Genomic DNA, 24,244 nt, shown 5'->3' on the forward strand with positions numbered 1-24,244 from the left:
AGTGCCATGTTAAAGCAGTGGTTGGTAAGGCTCATTAAATTATTAAAATTTATGGTAATTTGATGTACTTATGCCTCATCTTATTCAAGAATGAATTTTGGGCACTTTTATAAGGGCACATAAACTTTGGCAGATGATCGTAAGGAAGAAGAAGAAAATTGGGGATAGAGCCTTCTGCTTGATTGATCAGGAATTTTTGTTTAATGGGCTTCTTGAGCTGAAATTCTAGATAGCTTAAAAAGGTAATTCACTGTGGTTAATGTAGCCTCCATTTTCTATCCACATGCTGTTTGATTTTATGAACACTTTATTGAGCAACATACAGACGCCAAGACCTGAAGGGCATCTCTGAAAAAAAACCTTTAGGACAAACTCAACATAACAAATGTGAAATTACTAATTTTCCTTTTTAAAAAACTTGGCAATTTGTTATATAAGATTTTTCTTTTATCTTTGCCAGCCTGATAGGTGGAAACCTTTCATTGTAACTTTAATTTACGTTTCCCTTATTATGACTGAGATCAAGCATGTTTTCTTAAGGATTAATTATTAAGCTCAGACTTGAAAGACAAATTGATGGAGCATAGGGAATGAGAAGGGAAGTGATGAGGGCAGGCGGAAGCCAGATTGTGAGTGACTTTGTTTGCCATGCCAAGAAGTTTATTAAAGGTTTTAAACAGCTGGGTGATATGAACAGATTTGTATTTTAAACCTCAGCAAGTTGAGCCTGTGGAGATAGAATTGCCAAACTGAAAAATGGCCTATGTGATTTCAGAGGAAAAAGCGATATTGTTATAACATCACCAGCTAGTTAAAAGCTAAAAATATTTGATGAATTTAAAAAATAGGCTTTGTATTATGTTTGAAACAGATCTGTTAGAAACTTTATATCATTAGGCTAATATTCCAACAATTGTTAGAAGAGAATAGAAATTAACTATTGTACCGAGGATCCCTGGTGGTGCAGTGGTTAAGAGCTGAGCTGCAAACCAAAAAGTCAGCAGTTCGAATCCACCAGCTGTTCCTTAGAAACCCTGTGGGGCAGTTCTACTCTGTCCTGTAGGGTCGCTATGAGTCGGAATCAACTTGATGGCAATGGGTTTGGTTTGGTTTTCTGTTTATTATTACCTAGAGACCAGGTCAAAACCCAAACCAAACCCTTTGCCACTGAGTTGATTCCAACTCATAGCAACCCTATAGGACAGAGTAGAACTGCCTCATAGGGTTTAAGAGCTTTGGCTGGGTTTCCAGGGAGCACCTGGAGGATTCGAACTGCTGACCTTTTGGTTAGCAGCCGTAGCGCTTAAAACCTATGGGGCAGTTCTGTCCTGTCCTATAGGGTTGTTGTGAGTTGGAGTCAACTCAATGGCAGCGGGTTTTTTTTTTTTTTTGTCATCTTTACAGAAGCAGACTACCACATCTTTCTTCCACGGAGCAGCTGGTGGGTTCGAACCACTGACCTTTCAGTTATTGAGCAGTTAATCACTGCACCACCAGGGTTCTTTGGAGACAAGGTAGGCACCTTTTTTTTTTTTTTTTTTGAATATATGTGGTCATAAAAGAAAAAGGACTTCATAATTTTTTCAAAGTCCAGATTAAGAGTGGTCTGCTTCAACATAAGTGTTGATGTTAACAGCTATGTTTCTCTTTGCCACCCCTCCATAATTGATCAGAGTTCACCAAAGCTGCTTTTTTTCCCCCAGTGCCCCATATTTTTCCATGTAAATTTTTTTTTTTTTTTTTTTAGTTTAGAATAGTTTTAGCTTTATAGAAAAGGGCAAAGATAGACGATGAGTTCCCCTATATCTCTCATCCATTGTCCTTTATGGTTACCATCTTACATTACTGTGTACATTTGTCACAATTAAGGAACCAGCATTAGTATGTTGCTATTAATTAACCTCCACAGTTCTATTAGAATTTTACTAGTTTTTCCCTAATGTCCTTTCTCTGTTTCAGGATCCCATCCAGGATACCACATTACATTAGTTTTCATGTCTACTTAGTGTCCTCTGGTCTGTGACATTTTTTCAGACTTCCTTTGTTTTTGGTGACTTTGGTAGATATACTGATCAGGTATTTTGTAGAATGTCTCTCAGTTTGGATTTGTCTGATGTTTTTCTCATGGTTAGACCAGGGTTATGTGGGGGTAGAGGAGATCACAGAGGTGAAGTGCCCTTCACATCAGGAGTACCTGGTATCAACGTGACTTATCACTGATGATATTAATCTTAATCACCTGGCTGAGGTAGTGTTTGCCAGGTTTCTCCACTATAAAGTTACTTTCTCTTCTAGTCTTTTCCATACTCTGCTCTTTGGAAGCAAGTCACTAAGTGCAGCCTTCACTCAAGGGATGGGGAGTTAAGCTCCACCTGGTACCTACGTAAATTATTTGGAATTCTTCCGTACAGGAGATTTGTCTCTTCTTCCTCATTTATTTATTCGATCATTTTTTTATATCAGTATGGACTCATGGATATTTATCTTATACTTGGGACTATAATCCATTACTACGTTATAATTCAGTACTAAAATTGCTTCAGTTGTGGCCACTGAGAGCTTTTGTAGGTTGGCTTCTGTGTCTTTTCGACATGCTGCCATTGTTTTGTCTTTTGAGTACTTTCTTACTTTTTGGGACTACAAGATGCTCCATGTTTATCTTGTATATTCTGTACCCAAATCCTAGAATCAGGCATTTCTCCATTTTCTGGTTCCTTTTATTAGAGAATGGTATTTAGAAACCAAGATCTGGGTGCTGGGTGTGCTCATCAGTACTGGGGTGTCATTACTTCTAGCCCCTCTCACAGACAAAGCTAGGAAGTGTATGTATGTATACTAACCTATGTATTCCACAATAATTATTTCTGTGTCTAGCTATATATTAAGCTAAACACGAGTCATACTGCCATATTTTTTAAACTTAAGTTTGTATTGATAATACTATTTTTAAAACCTGTTTTTACGACTTAAGAGTAACCTTGAGGATCCATGTATTACATCTTTATTCTTTCCACAAATATTTGAGCTCCTGCTAGGCGTATTCTAGATGTTTGGAATACAGCAGTGAAGTGAACAAAACAGATGAAAGTTTCTGTCCTCAGGTGCTGATATTCAACTAGAGTCCCATTAAAATATGAATCACTTGGCCATTGCAATGACTTTGGCTTTTACTCTGGAATGAGACATGAAGCCTTGAAGAATTGTGAGCAGAGGAATGATGTGATCTGACTTGTGTTTTAACAGGAGACAATTCTAGTTGTCTCAAGGGAGGAGACAGATAGGGAAGGGGAAAAAAGTAAACTATATAGTATTTGATTAAATGATCTGGAGAAGAAGTAGGGAAGGGAGATAAGGAGTTCTGGGATGAGGGATGGCAGTTTGGGATTTAAAACGGTGGTCAGGGATGCCTTACCAAGAAAGTAGCATCTGAGTAACGACCTTTCAGGAGATGAGAAAGGGGGCTGTGTGTAATCTGGAGGAAGAGTGTTAGGTGGAGGGAGCAGCAAGTACAAAGGCTCTGAGGTGCGAGTTTGTGTAGCTTAAGAAATAATGTGGATGGGGTAGAATGAACAAGGAGAGAAGTACAAGATGAGATCAGAGAGTTGATGGGGCTGAGATCTTCTGGGGCCTTTTTGGCCCTTGCAATAACTTTTACTCTTGAGTGAGACATGAAGCCTTGAAGGATTGTGAGCAGAGGTATGATGTTATCTGACTTGTATTTTAACGGGATCACCGTTACTGCTGTGTTGTGAATACACGGGGGTAGAGGGGAAGCAATTAGGAGACTGTTGCAACACTCCGGGGAAGAGGTGATGGACTGGAATGGTAGTGTTGGAGGTAGTGAGAAGTGGTTGAACTCTGGATATGTTTTGAACATAGAGCTGACAGAATTTGCTTATGGGTTGGACATAGAATGTGAAAGAAGACTCAAGAATGACTCCAGGTTTTCTGGTTCGAGTAAACAGAATGATGGAGTTGCCATTAACTGAGATGAACAGCCTTAGGAGGGTAGATGGGAAATTCAGTTTTAGACTTATTAAGCAAAAGATATCTACGGGACATCCAAGTGGCACTGTTAAGTGAATAGTTGGTTGTATGCGTCTGTCATTCAGAAGAGAGATCCAGACTGGAGGTACAGACTGGGCAGTGGATAGCACGTTAAAATCTCAGGAACTAAGGTGAGATTCTGAAATGGTTTGCACTGCAAAGTTAAGTGTAATTTTAAAATTATGCCACGGTGCACTTTTTAGGATAGTGGAGGTACAGTAAAGTCAGAGGAGGATATTCTCAGCTGACTCCAGAAAGTTTTGAGCAACTGTAATTATTATATGGTAATTTTATGGTGGTCATAACTTGCACAATTTCTTGTGTTAAATGGTGTGGCCATAAATACTTCTTGGTAATTTTATGGTAACCATATTTTCTTAGGTTTAACCTGTGGCCTTAAAGAACCAGAAAACTAAAGGAACCAATATCCCTGGTACACAGAGCCTCATCTTTAGCAAGGCTGTTTCCTGAGTCTGTGTGATGACCAAGGTACTGGGCATGGCTACAGTTCTGGGCCCTAGGCCTCCACAGAAGCAGGTGGGACCTGTGATTGTAAAAGTCGAGGAGGAGGAAGAGGAGAAGAAAAAGTGCCTTCCTGGCCTGGAGATATTCCGCCAACGCTTCAGGCAGTTTGGGTACCATGACACACCTGGACCCCGTGAGGCCCTGAGCCAACTCCGGGTGCTCTGCTGTGAGTGGCTGAGGCCTGAGTTGCACACCAAGGAGCAGATCCTGGAGCTCCTGGTGCTGGAGCAGTTCCTGACCATCCTGCCCAATGAGCTCCAGACCTGGGTGCAGGAGCACTGCCCGGAGAGTGCTGAAGAGGCTGTTACTCTCCTGGAAGATCTGGAACGAGAACTGGATGAACCAGGACAAGAGGTGGGAAGGGGGAAACTTTCTTTTCTTTAAGGAGATTGGGAGCATAGACTTACAGGCAAGAGCAAGGAGTTGTCCATACAGTAAGAACAGCTGAACGGAAGTTTCTACTGAGTTAGACCATGTTTTCTTCTATCCTAAACTAACATTTTAGCCTAGAGGATTGAATGGGATGGATGTTTTGCTTTTCTTTTTCCTACAAGGTCTACATAGCTCTCCAAAGATTGCCATTCTAGTTCTTAAAGTGAATCGTGCACAAACCCAGTCATTCCTAATTGTGTCTAGGTCCCAGCTCCTCCAGATGAACAGAAACAGCTGTGGGAGAAGATGTCATCTTCAGGAACAGCAAAAGAATCCCTGAGTGGCATGCAGCCACGTCCTGCCAGGAACAAATATGAATCTTGGGAGCCTCTACATATCGAAGAGATTGATGAGGAACAGGATTTCACCCAAGAGCTAAGAAAGATCCAAGGTAGGGACCATCTGTCAGGCCCCTTCCCGTGCCCTGGGCCTGTCTGGATGAAGAAACAGAATAATTCATAATTACTGGTTGTGAGGTGATCACCTAGATTAACTTGGCTGGTCTGGCTAGCTAGGCAGAAATAATTCCCTTTCCCTCTAGGGTACATCTGTCTCAGTCAGAGTCCTAGCATGGAAACAAATAACAGACTCTTAAAGGGGCAGTTGAAGTGTGTTTAATGAGGGGACTGTTAACAGAGGTGTGGGCAGATTAAATGAACCCGTAAGGGACGGCGCTGCACCCACACAACAGTGAAAAGCTGTTACTATCCATGAACTTAGATAAGAGAGGGACCTCTTACCCCAACCAGGCGAGAGCTGTTGCCGTGAGAGAGGGATTACTTGATAGGAGCTGTGGTTATAGGCCCTGCAGTCGGGTGGGGAGAGAGCAGAGTGAATAAATACCCTGACTTAACCCTCTTCTTGCCCTCAGATCTTCTGCTGGTGCTTCCCATTGGCAGACCCAGTTGGAAGCTAGAGGGCAAGAGAAACAAAACAATGCAGCCCTTAGGATCGCTTCCTGGGGCACAGAACAAGGCAGGGAATGGATCTGGAAGGGCAAATGGAGAATAATCAGGTAGCCTTTCTGAAGCTATGGAAAGAGGTGGACATTTCTCAGAAGTCAAGGTTATATTAGGGTAACTACTTTCCAGCTTGAATCTCCACAAACCATAGTTTACAGAATAGTTTCAGAAGTCATAAGTGATAATTCCGTTTGTTATTTTGTAGTAGTTGTTTCTAATTTTATATACCTTCATTTACCTGATAATTTCAAATCAAGACTTTGCTTAAATATTAGATGGAGTAGGCCACTACTTATGTGTGTCGTGTGATTTCATGAGTACGGTCCTTGGCCCCCAGAAATCACCTCCTCCTACATGCTTACTGTGTCCCAAACACATGAAATTCCATCTTTGAAATAAGATTTTGAACTCTGTTAAAAATCATATTCTTCTAGGAGAGAGAAAAAATGATTAGCTAAATTCTTCACCTTTCATTATTGTTAATATCAGTCCTCCTCTCCAGGCAGTTGTCACCTCCCTAGAGTCATCAGAGTAATTAAAAATAAAGAGACCGTATTTTTTTGCAAAGACCATATTTTTTTGCAAACAGCGCACCCATGTAAATAACATGCACACATAACACGCAGAAATGAAGTTATATGGGAAAGTTCTAGTATAGTGCCCCATGCATATACTGCATGTGTCTCGTGACATTTCCAGAAGTGAATTTCTGGCTCATTCACCCTCATTCAATAGCGCAAATATATTGCTTTTGACTATATTTGTATAATAAAGATATAAGCCATGGTCAAGAAGTCATGGATCAAGTTTGGTGGTACCCTGGTAATTGGAAAATAACAGCTGAAACTGTGATTTGTTTCTGTTAAAGGTGATAATTATATTCCTGTCACTTTTGAGTTATCAGTCAGAACCCTGAACCTACTGAAGCCTGCCTATAAATCATGTGCTATCAATTGGAAGCACAGACAAAGCCAAGCCTGAACTGGCATAAATAGCATCAAGTAGCGATCAGTAGGAATCTCAATTCAATCTACATTGAATTCCAGCTCTGGCTTTTAATTGGAGGAGTAAACAAAGCAAAACTGATACACAGTCACTCTTGGCTCAGTAGTTAAATGGGAAAACCTTATCAGATCATCTTAAGTGAAGCTATTAGCTGTGTTAGGTCTGCTTATTTTATAGTCTGATTATGTCTTTTTAGCATCAATGATCATAAGTCACCTTAGTCAAATGCTTGCAAGCATATAAAAGACCCTTCTTGTACACCTGACATTAGAATCTTGCGATCTCTACTAGAACCAGACAGTTATCAATTATATTTTGCACATTTTTTTAGTTTATAAAGCTAAATCTTAGACTCCTTTAGGATCATGGCAGGAATTAAACGCAAGTCCTACACCATAGACTTCAAACTGAAAGTTGTTGTGAGGGTGGAAAAAACAAGCAGCAGAGTGGCAGCAAGAGTGTTTGAAGTTGCAGAGTCATCCATTCGCGAAAGGAAAAAGAGCTGGAGAAAATGAATCTGCAAAAACGTGCACGTTGTGGGCCCAGAGTGAAATGGCCTGAATTGGAGAACAACTTGAAAGAGTGGATTATTTCTCAACAGGAACAAAACCAAGCTGTCTCTACTGTCACAATTCAGATCAAAGCAAAGCTTCTAGCAAATAAAAGAGGAATCCTAGATTTCAAGGCGAGTTTCACCTGAATTTCTAAATTTATGAAAAGGAATGTCCTCTCCATGAGAATGAGAACCACTGTAGGCCAGCAACTTCCAGATGACTGGGAGCAAAAGATGGTCAAATTTGAAGGGTTCTGGGAGTTGGTGATGATGATGATGATCATGAATGAATAAACTAAAATGGGCTATTTTAAGATGAAAACAGTTTTCTTCTGGTGGCTTTTATTTGTTGATTTCAAAGATACAGATTATCAAAAATTATGTTTCAGTTAAAGATTTATGAAAGCAGTAAAATACAGTACAAATAGCATCTTGTAGTTTCAGGCCTAGGATCATTTCTTACTTACTAATTTCTAGCTCTTTGTGCATTCATACTCTTTGGCTTCAATATGGCATCCCATTTCCATCACAAGCCCATTCAGTTCACCATTGGTTGCGCTTGGTTTAGGAAAATACCTACCTTAAATGAAGTTTCCATAAGATCAGTTTTATCCTGGTAACGTTAAATCCATTGGACAGAAAAAAAAATTGAAATTGAAGTCAGCAACATGTAAAAAATTATTGGTATAGCATGCTTATGAAAATGTGCGGGGGTGTAACATGCGCGTTATTTGCGTAAAAATATAGTAGTCAAAGGTATATCTAGTTAGATTTATTTTCCATTTCCCTTGTCATAGCCATTTGGCAGTACTACATAAAAGGGAGGGTGGGGAGCAATGGTTTTCAGAGCCAAAAATAGGGTTTTGGGTTTTAGTGTTCAGGTGGGGAACAAAAGGTTCTTCGACCGTCCTGAGGAAAGACAAGTTGGCACTGAAAGCTTTGCATAAATCCAGGACCCTCAAAAGCTTACACTGTCAGTGAAGAAAGATGTACTACAGTAAAACCTGCAAAAGCTGGTACCTCTGCAAGGCAGAAACCTGTCAGAGAAGGAAAACAAATATTTTCCATGGAAATGAGCAATAGAAAAGTGATAAGACTGCATCCAGTCAAAGGTGGAAAACTTGCAAGACCCGAAAAACAAGGCACTCCCACTGAGTTTCAGCTCTCACAGTTTTCACAGTATAAATAAAAAGAAATGATTGCAGCAGCACAGGGTTACAGTAAGGAAGTTTGTTGGTCTCCCTGAGCACTGAGTGGAAATAGAAGCATGCCCTGAGACGTTGAAACCCTGGAGATTTACCTCGGTAGGGTTTTACTTGATATTACTTACGTGGCCTGGGAACCTCTAAGCCAGGAAATTAACACACAGACATTAGCTCAGGGTGCCTGTCAGAAGCAAATGCAAAACTGTGGACAGAATATTCCAGTGAATTAGGCCACACAGGAATCATTTGAGGATGGGAAGCGGGGAGGAAGTCCTTCTAGAAAATAAAAATTATACCCAAGGAGATAGTCTGACATGAGTCAAAGTCAGGAGATACAACAAAAGGAGAATTAAAGCCTAAATAATCTCTAATAATAGAACATCATTGAAAGGACTTCACAGAATAAGCTGGTTTAAAATAATTTAACACATAAAATAAATAGAGATAAAGAAAAAACTGTTAAAGAACAGGTAAATTTGATAAAGAATAAAATATACCTTCTAAAAGTAAAAACTATAGTCATTGAAATTAAGATTATGCCGCCTGTTTTAAACAGTTGAAGAGATGATTAGTGAACCAGAACATAGATCTGAGAAAGTTATATGAAATGCTGCTTAAAAAGATCAGAATGGAAGGAATTAGCGGTTAGTGCAGGATTGAACGAGAATGTCCAACATATGTTTAATAGCAGTTACGGAGAAAGAGAATAGAAAGAATCAGAGACAGTATTCAAAAAGAGAGAATGAGAATTGTCCAGAATAAATGAAAGACATAAATCCTCAGATTCAAGAAAAATAGTGAATCCCAAATAGGATAAATAAGACAAAATCTACACCTAGATATATTAAAACTGCAGAATGCCAAAATTTATAGAATGTCTTAAAAGCAACCAAGATATAAAAGACAGATTACCTCTAAAGGAATGACAGACAGCAAATTTCTCAGCATCAGCAGGATCTGGAAGACAATGAAATATCTCTGGAAGGCTAAGGAGAAAATATAAATGTGAATATGAAATGCTGTTCCTAGCTAAACTGTTATTTAAAAGTGAGAGTAAAAAAGACTTTTAGTACCTATGGGTCTTTTTTTTTTTTTTAAACCAGTCAGCTTCCCTCTTAGATCTTCTAAATACCATTGCGCTCTAAAAGGTAACAGGGCTTCTGGCTGATTCTAAAGCTGTGACAAGGAAAGTACAAGGTGAGTGTAGAATATTTGGGGAGAAAATAAGAAAACCAAAAACCAAACCCGTTGTCATTGAGTCAGTTCCAGTTCACATTGTTGTTAGGTGCTGTTGAGTCAGTTCCAACTCATAGTGACCCTGTGTACAACAGAATGAAACAGTGCCTGGTACTGCACCATCACAGTCATTGTTAGCTTGAGCCCATTATTGCGGCCATGTGTCAACCCATCTCATTCAGGGTCTTCCTCTTTTTCGCTGACCCTCTATTTTATGAAGCATGGTGTCCTTCACCAGCTGGTCCCTCTTGATAACATGTCCAAAGTATGTGAGACAAAGGCTCGCCATCCTTGCTTCTAAGGAACCTTCTGGCTGTACTTCTTCCATGACAGATTTGTTCATTCTTCCAGCATTCCATGGTATATTCAATATTCTTTGCCAGCACCATAATTCAAAGGCATCAGTTCTTCAGTCTTCTTAGATTCATTGTCCAGCTTTTGCACGTATATGATGCGATTGAAAACCGTGGCTTCGGTCAGGAGCACCTTAGTCCTCAAAGTGACATCTTTGCTTTTCATCATAAGGTCTTTTGCAGCAGATTTACCCAGTGCAATGTATCATTTGATTTCTTGACTGCTGCTTCAATGGATGTTGATTGCGGATCCAGGTAAAATGAAATCCTTGACAACTTCAATCTTTTCTCCATTTATCATGATGTTGCTTATTGGTCCAGTTGTGAGGATTTTTGTTTTCTTTATGTTGAGGTGTAATTCACACTGAAGGCTGTGGTCTTTGACCTTCATCATAAGTGCTTCAACTCCTCTTCACTTTCAGCAAACAAGGCTGTGTCATCTGCATATTGCAGGTTTTTAATGAGTCTTCCTCCAATCCTGATGCCATATTCCATATTCTTCTTCCTATAGTCCAGCTTCTTGGATTATTTGCTCAGCATACAGATTGAATAAATGTGGTGAAAGGATACAACCATGACGTACGCCTTTCTTGACTTTAAACCATACAGTATCCCCTTGTTCTGTTCGAACAACTGCCTCTTTGTCTAAGTACAAGTTCCTCACGAATACAATTAAGTGCTCTGAAATTCCCATTCTTTGCAATGTCATCCATAATTTGTTATGATCCACACAATCAAATGCCTTTGCATAGTCAATAAAACACAGGTAAACATCTTTCTGGTATTCTCTGCTTTCAGCCAGGATCCATCTGACATCAGCACTGATACCCCTTTGTTCCACACCCTCTTCTGAATCTGGCTAGAATTTCTGGCAGCTCCCTGTTGTACTGCTGCAGCCACTTTTGGGTGATCTTCAGCAAAATTTTAATTGTGTGTGATATTAATGATATTGTTTGATAATTTCTCCATTCTGTTGGATCACCTTTTTTTGGAATGAGTACAAACATGGATCTGTTCCTCTTGGTAGCTAGGTAGCTGCCTTCCAAATTTCTTGGCAGAGAGAAATGAGTGCTTCCAGCACTGCATCCATTTGCTGAAACGTCTCAGTTGTTTGGTCTGTCAGTTTGTCATACTGTGGGGGCTTGGGTGTTGCTGTGATGCTGGAAGCTATGCCACCAGTATTCAGATACCAGCAGGGTCACCCATGTGCTTCCAGACTAAGTCAGACTAGGAAGAAGGGCCTGGCTGTCTACTTCTGAAAAGAATTAGTCAGTGAAAACTTTATGAAAGCTGTGGAATATTGTCTGATATAGTGCCGGAAGATAAGCCCCTCAGGTTGGAAGGGACTCAAAATACTACTGGGAAAGAGCTGCCTCCTCAAACTAGAGCTGACCTTAATAACATAGATGGAGTCAAGCTTTTGGAACCTTCATTTGCTGATGTGGCATGCCTCAAAATGAGGATAAACAGCTGCAAACATCCGTTAATAATCAGAACATGGAATGTACAAAGTGTGAATCTAGGAAAATAGAGAATTGTCAAAAATGAAATGGAGGGCCACATAAACTGGAGACTGCAACAGCCTGAGACCAGAAGAACTAGATGGTGCCCGGCTACCATCCATGACTGCCCTGACGGGGAACACAACAGAGTCCCTGTTGGAGCAGGAGAAAAGTGGGGTGCAGAACTCAAATTCTAGTAAAAAGACTAGACTTAATGGTCTGACTGAGCCTGGAGGAACCCCAGAGAGCATGGCCCCCAGATTCTCTGTCAACCCAGCACTAAAACCATTCCTGAGGCCAACTCTTCAGAGATTAGACTGGACTATAGGACATAAAATGATACTCATGAAGAGTGTGCTTCAAGTAGATAACATGAGACTAAATGGGCAGCTCCTGTCTGGAGGTGAGATGAGAAGGCAGGGTCAGGAGCTGGTTGAATGGACACGGGAAATTGGGTGGAAAGCAGGAATGTGCTGTCACAGTATAGGGAGAGCAATTAGGGTCACATAACTGTATAAATTTTTGTATGAGAGACTAACTTGAATTGTAAACTTTCACTTTTTAAAAAAAAAAATTTTTTTTTTTAAAATGGAATACATAAACATCAATATCCTAGGCATTAGTGAGCTGAGATGGACTGGTATTGGCTGTTTTGAATCAGACAGCCATATAGCCTGCTATGCCAGGAATGACATCTTGAAGAGGAATGGTGTTGCATTCATCATCAAAAAGAACATTTCAAGATCTATCCTGAAGTACAGCGCTGTCAGTTATGTGATAATATCTATATGCCTACAAGGAAGACCAGTTAATATGACTATTATTCAAATGTACACACCAACCACTAAGGCCGAAGATGAAGAAATTGAAGACTTTTACCAGCTTTTGCAGTCTGAAATTCATCAAACATGCAATCAGGATTCATTGATAATTACTGGTGATTGGAATGCGAAAGTTGGAGACAGAAAAGGATTGGTAGTTGGAAAATATGGCCTTGCTGATAGAAACGATGCTGGAAATTGCATGATAAAATTTTGCAAGACCAACGACTTCTTCATTGCAAATACCTTTCTTCACCAACATCAGTGGTGACTATACACATGGACCTCGCCAGATGGAATACACAAGAATCAGATCGACTACATCTGTGGAAAGAGACAATGGAAAAGCTCAGTATCATCAGTCAGAACCAGGCCAGGACCAGCTTCAGAACAGACCATCAATTGCTCATATGCAAGTTCAAGTTGAAACTGAAGAAAATTAGAACAAGTCCACAAGAGCCAAAGTACTACCTGGAGACCATCTCAAGAATAGATTTGACACGTTGAACACTAATGACTGAAGACCAGAGGAGTTGTGGAATGACATCAGGGATATCATGCATGAAGAAAGCAAGAAATCATAAAAAAAAGACAAAAAAGGAAGAAAAGACCAAAATTGGATGTCAGAAGAGACTCAAACTTGCACTTGAACATCAAGTAGCTAAAGCAAAGGGAAGAAATGATGAAGTAAAATCTGAATAGAAGATTTCATAGGGAAGCTCAAGAAGACAAAGTAAAGTATTATAAGGACATGTGCAAAGACCTGAAGTTGGAAAACCAAATGGGAAGAATACGCTTGGCATTTCTCAAGCTGAAAGAACTGAAGAAAAAATTCAAGCCTCGAGTTCCAATATTAAAGGATTCTATGGGGAAAATATCACACGACGCAGGAAGCATTAAAAGAAGATGGAAGGAATACACAGTCACTATACCAAATTGGTTCGTGTTCAACCTTTTTAGGAGGTAGCATATGATCAGGAAGAAGTCCAAGCTGCACTGAAGGCATTAGCAAAAAACAAGGCTCCAGGAATTGACGGAATACCAATTGAGATGTTTCAACAAATGGATGCAGCACTGGAAGTGCTTACTTATCTATGCCAAGAAATTTGGAAGACAGCTACCTGGCTACCAAGAGGAAGAGATCCATATTTATGCCTGTTCCCAAGAAAGGTGATCCAACCAAATGCAGAAATTATTGAACAATATGAATATCACACGCAAGCAAAATTTTGCTGAAGATCATTCAAAAGTGGCTGCAGCAGTATATCGACAGGGAGCTGCCAGAAATTTAAGCTAGATTCAGAAGAAGATGTGGAACCAGGGATATCATTGCTGATGTCAGATGGATCCTGGCTGAAAGCAGAGAATACCAGAAAGATGTTTGCCTCTGTTTTCTTGACTATGCAAAGGCATTCGATTGTGTGGATCATAACAAATTATGGATAACATTGCAAAGAATGGAATTCCAGAACACTTAATTGTGCTCATGAGGAACCTGTACATAGATCAAGAGGCAGACGGTGGAACACAACAAGGGGATACTGCATGGATTAAAGTCAGGAATGGTGTGCATTAGGGTTATATCCTTTCACCATACTTATTCAGTCTGTATGCTGAACAAATAATCTGAGAAGCTGGACTGTATGAAGAAGAACGGGACATCAGGATTAGAGGAAGCTCATTAACAACCTGCAATATACAGATGACACAACCTTGCTTGCTAAAAGTGAAGAGGAGTTGAAGCACTTATGATGAAAGTCAAAGACCACAGCCTCCAGTATGGATTACACCTCAACATAAAGAAAACCAAAAATCCTCACAACTGGACCAATAAGCAACATCATGATAAATAGAGAAAAGATTGACGTCAAGGATTTCATTTTACTTGGATCCACAATCAACACCCATGGAAGCGGTAGTCAGGAAATGAAAAGACACATTGCATTGGGTAATTCTGCTGCAAAAGACCTCTTTAAAGTGTTGAAAAGCAGAGATGTCACCATGAAGACTAAGGTGCACCTGTCCCAAGTCATGGTGTTTTCAGTCGCCTCATGCATGTGAAAGCTGGAGGATGAATAAGGAAGACCAGAGAAGAATTGACGCCTTTGAATTGTGGTGTTGGCGAAGAAGACTGCATATACCATGGACTGCCAAAAGAACAAGCAAATCTGTCTTGGAAGAAGTACAACCAGAATGCTCCTTAGAATCAAGGATGGCAAGAGTATGTCTTACATACTTTGGACATGTTATCAGTAGGGACCAGTCCCTGGAGAAGGACATCATGCTTGGTAACGAAGAGGGTCAACAAAGGAGAGGAAGACCCTCAACGAGATGGATTGACACAGTGGCTGCAACGATGGGCTCTAGCATAACAACGATTGTGAGGATGGCACAGGACCGGGCAGTGTTTTGTTCTGATGTACATAGGGTTGCTATGGGTCAGCACCGACTCAACGGCATCTAACAACAATATATTAATACATACATAAACAGTATTCTACTTGGGCTTGTCTTCTACTCTTCAACCTGTTGTTGTTGTTAGGCACCGTCAAGTCTGTTCTGACTCATAGTGACCTTATGTACAACAGAATGAAACACTGCCCGGTCCTGCGCCATTCTCAGTCCTTGCTGTGCTTGAGCCCATTGTTTAAGCCACTGTGTCAGTCCATCTCATTGAGGGTCTTCCTCTCTTTTGTTGACCCTCTTCTTTACCAAGCATGATGTCCTTCTCCAGGGACTGGTCCCTACTGGTAACATGTCCAAAGTACATGAGATGAAGTCTTGCACATCCTTGCTTCTTAGGAGCATTCTGGCTGTACTTCTTCCAACACAGATTTGTTCTTTCTTCTGGCAGTCCATAGTATAGTCAGTCTTCTTTGCCAACGCCATAATTCAAAGGCCTGAATTCTTCTTCAGTCTTCCTTATCCAGCTTTTACATGCATTTGAGGCAATTGAAAACACCATGGCTTGGGTCAGGAGCACCTTAGTCCTCAAAGTGACATCTCTGCTTTTCAACACTTTAAAGAGGTCTTTCGCAGCAGATTTGTCCAATGCAATACGTCGTTTGATTTCTTGACTGCTGCTTCCATAGGCCTTGATGGATCCAAGTAAAATGAAATCCTTGACAACTTAAATCCTTTCTCCATTTATCATGATGTTGTTTATTGGTCCAGTTGTGAGGAGTTTTGTTTTTTTTTATGTTGAGGTATAATCCATGCTGAAGATGGTGGTCTTTGATCTTCATCGGTAAGTACTTCAGGTCCTCTTTGCTTTCAGCAAGCAAGATTGTGTCATTTACATATTGCAGGTTGTGAATGAGTCTTTCTCCAATACTGATGCCGCATTTTTCATATAGTCCAGCTTCTTGGGTTATTTGCTCAGCATACAGATTGAATAAATGTTGTGAAAGGATACAACCCTGACGCACACCTTTCCTGATTTTAAACCATGCAGTATCCCCTTGTTCTGTTGGAACGACAGCCTGTTCGTCTAAGTACAGGTTCCTCTTGAGCACAATTAAGTGTTCTGGAACTCCCGTTCTTCACAATATTATCCATAATTTGTTATGGTCCACACAGTTGAATGTCTTTGCATAGTCAATAAAACACAGGTAAACATCTTTCTGGTATTCTCTGCTCTCAGCCATAATCCATCAGACATCAGCAATGATATCCATTGTTCCACACCCTCTTCTGGATCTGGCTTGAATTTCTGGCAGTTCCCTATAGACGTACTACTATAACCACTTTGAATGATCTTCAGCAAAATTTTACTTGCGTGTGATATTAATGATATTGTTCGATAATTTCTGCATTTTGTTGGATCTCCTTTCTTTGGAATGGGTACAAATATGGATTTCTTCTAGCCAGTTGGCCAGGTGGCTGTCTGCCAAATTTCTTGGCATAGATGAGTGAGTGCTTCCAGCTCTGAAAGGCAGAGCTGAAGCCCAGGGCCGAGAGGCTGCCATCCAGAATCTGGAGAGTGTGGCCAACACCCAGAGTCTGCAGGGCCATTGCCTAAATGGTCTCAGGGAACAGAGGATTATTTTCAAGCCTTGAGAGCGAATGTAATGTGTTCTGCTGACTTGCTTGGTGCCTGTTATCCCTTCTTTTCCTCCCATTTCTCCCATTTGTAATGGAAATATCCACCTTGTGCCTGTCCTACCATTGTACTTTGGAAGCAGATAACTTGTATTCCAGATTTCGTAGAAGAAGAGGAATTTTTGGATGTTGGACTTGGAGTTGATTTAAGACTTTTGCTATGATATGATAGGGAGAATGTATTTTACAAGTGGTAAGGACATGTATTTTAGGGGGCCAGAATGTGGAATATTATGGATTAAATTGTGTCCCCAAAAATGTGTGTGAACTTGGCTAGGCCATGATCCCCACTATTGTGCGATTGTCTATCATTTTGTCATCTGATGTGATTTTCCTGTGTGTTGTAAATCCTATCTATGATGTTGATGAGGTGGGACTTAAACAGTATTAGGTTGTATCTTGAGTAAGTCTCTTTTGAGATAAAAAAGAAGTGAGCAGAGAGACAGAGGGACCTCCTACTGCCAAGAATGAAGAACCAGGAAGGGCACACATCCTTTGGATCCGAGGTCCTGCACTGAGAAGCTCCAAGACTGGGAGAAGACTGATGACAACGACCTTCCCCTGGAGCTGACAGAGAGAGAAAGCTTTCCCCTGGAGCCGGCACCCTGAAATTGGACTTTCAGCCTCCTAGAGAATAAATTTATCTTTGTTAAAGCCATCTACTTGTGGTATTTCTGTTATAGCAGTGCTAGATAACTAAGATGGAATAACTAGATAACCGGAGACTCATTACAACCTGCAATATGCAGATGACACAACTTTGCTTGCCATAAATGAAGAAGACTCGAAGCTTTTACTGATGAAGGTCAAATACTACAGCCTCCAGTATGGATTATGCCTGAATGTGAAGAAAACAAAAATCCTCACAACTAGACTGATCAACAACGTCATGATAAATGGAGAAAACTTGAAGTTGCCAATTATTTCATTCCACTTGGATCAACAGTCATCATCCATGGAAGCAGCAGTCAAGAAATAAACAATGTATTGCATTGGGCAAATCTGCAGAAGACCTTTTTAAAGTTTTCAAAAGCAAAGATGTCACTTCGATGACTAAGGTGCCATGGTCTTTTTAGTTGCCTCGTATGCATGTGAAAGCTGGACAGTGAAAAAGGAAGAATTGATGCATTCACATTGTGGTGTTGTCAAAGGGTATTGAATATACTATGGACTGTCAAGAGAATGAACAAATCAATCTTAGAAGAAATACTCCTTAGAATTGAGGATGGCGACACTAGCTCACTTACTTTGGATATGTCATCAGAAAGACCAGTCACTGGAAAATGATATGTTTGGTAAAGTAGGTCAGCAAAAACAGGAAAACCCTCAATTAGATGAACTGACACAATAGCCACAACAGTGGACTCAGACATACTGACAATCATGAAGACACAGGACTGGGCAATGTTTTGTTCTGTTATACATGATGTCGTCATGGTCAGAACTGACTGGACAGCAACTAACAGCGTGATTATAAATAGAGGGACAAGGAAGTTCCTTGGGAAAGGAAAAAATGGACTTAGAAGGAAAGTACAGTGTTGTTTGAGGCTTCTGTATTCTTGGAGGGATAACAGTTCTCTGAGGGAGCCTGTTTTTCAAAGTGAATTTTCCTTACTCCCCGTTGCCATGCATGTGGATGAATTCTTAAGAAGTGTGATTGCCTAGTGAATGATCTATAAAAAATATACTGGTTAAATCTGAGTTCAACAGTTATAACTAAGTTTACAGCTAAAGGAAGTAATTAAAGACATAGCCAATGTACGTTAAATTATCCGTGTTAAACCCTCGTGGGGCTTAAGCGCTTTCATTCGAATCAATAAGGACCTGGTACTAGAATGATTATAAGTGGACTGAATGCTCTTGTTTACTTTTCTGTTTAGCTTCTGTGGAAATTTGGGTTTTGTGAAGGAGTTTGCCACTCAGCCTTTTGTCCCTTAGTTACCTTTTCATTTTCCTTAACCAGCTTTGACCTTTTATGAATCATTTTTGTTTGTTTCTGCCTAAGCATCATCCATGTACTTTGCTGCTGTCCCAACATGCTTGTTTTGCCTTATTGCCCTCTATATATAAAGATCTTTTCCTGGCAGAAAAGCAATATACTCATCAGCCATCATAGCCTCTGGCAGAAGAGCTTATATAAAAATCCAGTATTGTAAACTAGGTTTGATGATGGTTTATCTGTATCAGTTGGGATATCGTGACCTCTCACAGAGCTTGTACTTATTCACGCTTCAGAATTCATTGGTCTCACCTGATGATCCTATTTTTCCTTTAACAGATTTTTCTTCAGAAGAGGAAACTGACATATCCTTATCCTATTTATTGTTTCAGATTATGAATCGAACACCCAGAATGAGGAATCAACAGATAAGCAGCAAAGTTCTGAGGAAGATTCTCATACAGAAGGATTCCAAAGGGATATTATTACCATGAGTATTGATAATAAATATGAGACCAGGTTAGAAGGGCAACGGGTAAACCTTGAAAGGAAAAGAGGAACAAAATCACCTCTCCGAGACATAGGTTCCAAAAAAGTCACAGAATTAATTCCTATTAATCTTACCACAAGAGAGAAACGATATATATGTGCCGAGTGTGGAAAAGCCTTTAGTAATAGCTCAAATCTTACTAAACACCGGAGAACACACACTGGGGAAAAACCTTATGTATGCACCAAATGTGGGAGAGCTTTCAGCCACAGTTCAAACCTTACCCTTCATTATAGAACACACATGGTAGACCGACCCTATGACTGTGGCAAGTGTGGAAAAGCCTTCAGTCAGAGCTCAGATCTCCTTAAACATCAGAGAAGTCACACTGGAGAGGCACCATATCAATGTAAAGATTGTGGAAAATCTTTCAGTGGTAAAGCCAGTCTCACTCGCCATTATCGAACACACACTGGGGAGAAGCCTTATCAGTGTAACGAATGTGGGAAGAGCTTTAGTCAGCATGCAGGTCTTAGTTCACATCAGAGACTTCACACTGGAGAAAAGCCATATAAATGTAAGGAATGTGGTAGAGCCTTCAACCACAGCTCAAATTTTAATAAACACCATAGAATTCATACTGGGGAAAAGCCCTATTGGTGTAAAAATTGTGGGAAAGCCTTCTGTAGTAAGTCAAATCTTTCCAAACATCTGAGAGTCCACACTGGAGAGGGAGAAGTACTATAACTGTCAAGTGTGTGCCTTTTTTTTTTTTTTTTTTAAGAATATAAATGCTAGGGAGAAACTCAGTAATTGCAGTATAAACTGTGGTGGTGGATTTTGCTTCCACTCAGCCTCAGGGAGCGCCTGAGGAGTGAGAGCTCAAGCATGGAACAGCAGGAGATCCTTCAGAGAGCTTCACTGGGTTCCTCACTTGCCATTTCCCTCACCATACCTCAGGTCCCAGTAAATCATACTGGCATTGCCTTTTGTATAGTTAAACTGTTATGTGCTGAATATAACTAAAGGGGAAACATTTTAACCAATAACCTGTTTTACTCTTTGAATTAGAATTTTTAAAGAATTGAATCACATCAAACACAATTTAATCTGGTTCAGAATAAATTTATAACATCTTGTAATGCCTCAAGACTATTAAATAATGTGTTGATTATTGAACACTATTATCTAGAAAGAAAATAATTGATATCGGTTTAGCTTTTAGAAAATGTGGATTTAGGGTAGAGATTTTAGTATCTGTAAATGTGCGTATTAGGGAGTTGAGGGAGACTGTGTATAGTAGATGCCTGTTGGTCCCACTGTTCTTTTTCTGCACACTGAGCACGTGTTTTCATTATTGGGCCTCATGTGTGTCTTGGTTGTATGCTTTCTATCTATGCCAGAGTCTGAAAATCTGACTCCCCCCTGGAAGCGTCCTTCTGAAACTCCACAAGGTGGTGGTGGTTAGGTGCCATCAGGTCGGTTCTGACTTATAGTGACCCTATGTACAACCTCCACAAGGTAACAATATACAGTATGATTACCTTATAAACATCCTTTTCCCCGCCTCTGTCTGCAGTCTCTTTGACCTCTTAAGATGTTTCTCTTTTTCTCTACCTTAAAATGCCTTTTGGCTGGTAGGTCCCCCTGTTACCTAGAAACCCATTGACTTCACCTCCTTCCTCCTATGATTTGCTTTTCTTCAAATTATGATAGTTTCTTCATCCCTGGTTAGTATTCACTGAAATACCAGGGTTAGGTACAGCAAGAAGGTTTCCTATCTAGTACCAGTTCTGAGCTCTGGAAATTGCCCCATATGCCATCCTGGGAGCAGATTAGGCAGGCTACAGGTAATGTCTTCATACACAAACCAAATATATTTAGGGGAGTCATTAATGAAAAAGAATCTGTTCAGTTGCTTACTAAACATCTTCTGGATGTTCTGCAGCACCTTCAACTGCATATATTTAATGGTGAGCTATCCCGTTGGTATGAGGCATTGGTGGTTCAGTAGTAAGAGTTCTCACTTTTCATATGCAGGAGACCCAGGTTAGATTCACAGCCAGTGTACTTCATGTGCAGCCACCACCCATCTTGTCAGTGGAGGTTTGTATAGTCTGTGATGCTAAAGAGGTTTCAGTGGAGTTTCCAGATAAGGTGGACTAGGAAGAAAGGCCTGGCGATCTGAAAATCAGACAAAGAAAACCCTATGGAGCACAATGGTCTGATCTGCAACCAATCAGGCCCCCTTTCCATTGTGCATGGGGTCGCCATGAGTTGGGGGACGACTGAATAGCAGCAAACAACAGCATCCTGTTTGTATGTTAACCATGGTTAAGGCCCACAGAAAATTTAGTAACGGGCGGCAGCTAATTATTTTTGTCTGCAGTGCCCATGCAGCTGCTGCTCCAGGTTACATGCCTGCTCCTATTTTGGTGAGAAATGGATGGGTCCCAGGAATGTGCTGTCCTTTATCTTCCTGTCCACTTAGTTTTTGAGTGCCTTCTCTGCGGTGGCTACTTTCTGATGGGCATTGATGTAAGACACAAAAATCCCATTGGTTCATCCAGAAACTGAAGTCTTCCTCAGTTTTCTTATCTCAAGACTTCAACCTTATTCTTTCTGTCTAGTCCAGCTCCTGCCACTGCCCAGTCCATGAAATCTGTATCTCAGGCCACTTCTGCCTCCATACAAAGTTGGTGACCAAATACACTGCTTGCAGCTCTGTCCATTGGATTTCCCTTCACACCTGCCTTTAGGGCCACTGCTAAGTAGGGCCATAGTGAAACAATGCATTTTTGGCTCACACCAACATCGAACTGAATGACAACAGACCTTAGTTGTTTTTTCCTTTATCAACTGGTCAGAGGGAACCTTCCATGAATCCATAGATGTGAGCAGAGGGAGAGGCATCAGTGCAACAAAGGTAGGTGACATAGGGGTCTAGGCCTCCTGCTTGTTACTTCTGGTCCTGCTTGTGCCTGGGCCTCCATAGAAGTAGAGGTGGTGGATTGTTGTTGTGTCCACTCAACCTAATGACTTGGTGGATCTGATAATACTCATGATCAACAGCTGACCCCTTTCCCAATACTCTGCTAAATGATTCCAGCATCTTCATTTACTATAGGCCATCATTAATGTCCAAGTTTTAATGAGCCATCCTAGAAGTGTATTAGTTTTCTATTGTTGCTGTGACAATTTACCACAAACTTGGAGGCTTAAAATAGTGAAAATATATTGCCTTACAGTTCTGTAGGTTAGAATTTTGGCATAGGCCTCACTGGGCAAAAATCAAGGTGGTGGCAGGGCTGCATTCCTTTTTGGAGGCTCTTGAAGAGAATCTGTTTCCTTGCCTCTTCTACATTTTAGAGGCTGCCCACATTCCTTGGCTTATGGCCCAATTCCTATGTCTTCAAAGCTGGCAATGTTGCATATCTCTGACCATTCTTACATAATAACATTTTCCTCTGACTCTGTTCTGCTTCCCTCTTCCACATTTTAAGGACCCTTGTGATTGTATCCTTGGGAGAAAGATGTGGCAGTCTGCTTCCATAAAGATATACAGCCTTAGAAACCTTATGGGGCAGTTCTACTCTGTCCTGCAGGGTCACTATGAGTTGGAATCAACTTGATGGTAGTGGGTTTGATTTTCTGGTTTTGTGATTATATTGGACCACCTGGATAATCCAAGATAATCTATTTTAAGGTCAGCTGTTTAACAGCCTTAATTTCATCTACAACCTTGATTTCTCTTTGTCATGTAACCTAATATATTCAGTTTCCTCTGGGAATTAGGATGTTGACGTATTTGGAGGCCCTCCCTGCCACAGACTGTCTCCAGGTTCTTTGCCAGGTCATTAAATCCTGAGGCATGGGAGAATGCTCCCATGTCAACTCTCTCCGCCAGTCCCAGCTTTATATTTAGCACACTACCACCACTGTACCCCCTTCCAAGTCCTGTACCTCTAGATCCACCCCCACATATGTTCTTTAGTTCCTGCCAGTAACTTTAGCCAAGTTCTGCAACACTTCCAGTGAGTAAGCCATTTTCTTTCGGAGAAGTGACAATATTTTCGCAATGAAGCCATACTGAGACTTGACCTCAGTTAATTGGTTTCTATGTATTGAGGGGAGGTGGGGACAGATCTTGAGGTGGACAAGCATTATTTTGAGGGTCATCTACCTCAAGTAGGATATTTGCATGGTCTCTAAGCAAAAAGAGGCAACTCTCCTCTAGGAAGAGGGAGGGGGATGCTTTTGCTAGGCCAGAGGGTTCAGGGGCACTTGGAACCCAAGGTTCTCAAGTACACCTACGCAAATGTCCCATATATCAGGATCTCAGTCTTTCCCAATTAGGATCCTGAATTTTTGCATAAATGACTTGGTGAGGCTTTGTATTTATCCACCTTTGCAGTTCTGCCACCCTTACAATTAAATTCTGGGTCTGATTTTCAACTCAGTCTGCTCTCTGCTGCAGAAGATGAAGATCTCTTTAAACACTGCTGTGGAGGACTTCTGGCTTTCACATGCCCTGAATTGATAGTTGGCTGACCTGAGCCTATCATTCTTTTTCTTCGAAACTTCTGAGAGAAACTCCACAGTTCTTATAATTACCACTGCTCTAATAATGTTCAGGTTATAGATCTACTGCATAAGCTAATGATTCCCGTTCTGCATGTACCACATCCCTTGCCACCACTAGTGAGAATCTTAATAGTTCCCTTGCTATAACATGCCAGGGATTATGACCACCAGACTTCTTACCAGGCTCCTTTTTTACCATCTGACCAATGAGTGAAATGGTTCCAAAATTCCATCTGATGTTCTGCTTTCTAGGCTCTACTTTCTAGGGCCACTTCTAATACCAACTGTCATAGTTCGGGTTTCCCCTAAAGCAGAGCCTGGGACAAGGGCTTGAGAGCAGATAGTTTATTCAGGAATGCAATCCCAGGAAGCAAGAGTGAGGGATCAGGGCGGGGAGGAGAAAAAGCCAAGAAGCTGCATTATTGAGCTGGATGCTTCTATAGCAACTAGGTCTCAATTTTTATGGGGCTCTTCAGTGGAACTTGTAAT

General features: G+C 40.7%; 1 protein-coding gene across 3 annotated transcripts in view; it reads left to right on the forward strand.

Moving 5' to 3' along the window:
- Nucleotides 1-20,331, forward strand: part of ZKSCAN1 (zinc finger with KRAB and SCAN domains 1) — a 46,440-nt gene extending 26,109 nt beyond the window's left edge. The window contains exons 1-4 of one of the 3 annotated variants that reach the window (XM_023741057.1): nt 1,481-1,514; nt 4,429-4,926; nt 5,209-5,395; nt 19,074-20,331. In XM_023741057.1, the coding sequence (XP_023596825.1) occupies nt 4,528-4,926; nt 5,209-5,395; nt 19,074-19,918 (1,431 nt within the window). In that variant the 5' untranslated portion in view covers nt 1,481-1,514; nt 4,429-4,527 and the 3' untranslated portion in view covers nt 19,919-20,331. Of the gene's footprint in view, nt 1-1,480; nt 1,515-1,735; nt 4,179-4,428; nt 4,927-5,208; nt 5,396-19,073 lie in introns of those variants that run through there. The other 2 variants (XM_023741058.1, XM_023741059.1) reach the window with 2 other exon arrangements.
- Nucleotides 20,332-24,244: the final 3,913 nt, after the last annotated feature.

The sequence above is a fragment of the Trichechus manatus genome, unplaced genomic scaffold, assembly GCF_000243295.1.
Source record: "Trichechus manatus latirostris isolate Lorelei unplaced genomic scaffold, TriManLat1.0 scaffold00170, whole genome shotgun sequence".
Lineage (NCBI taxonomy): Eukaryota > Metazoa > Chordata > Mammalia > Sirenia > Trichechidae > Trichechus > Trichechus manatus.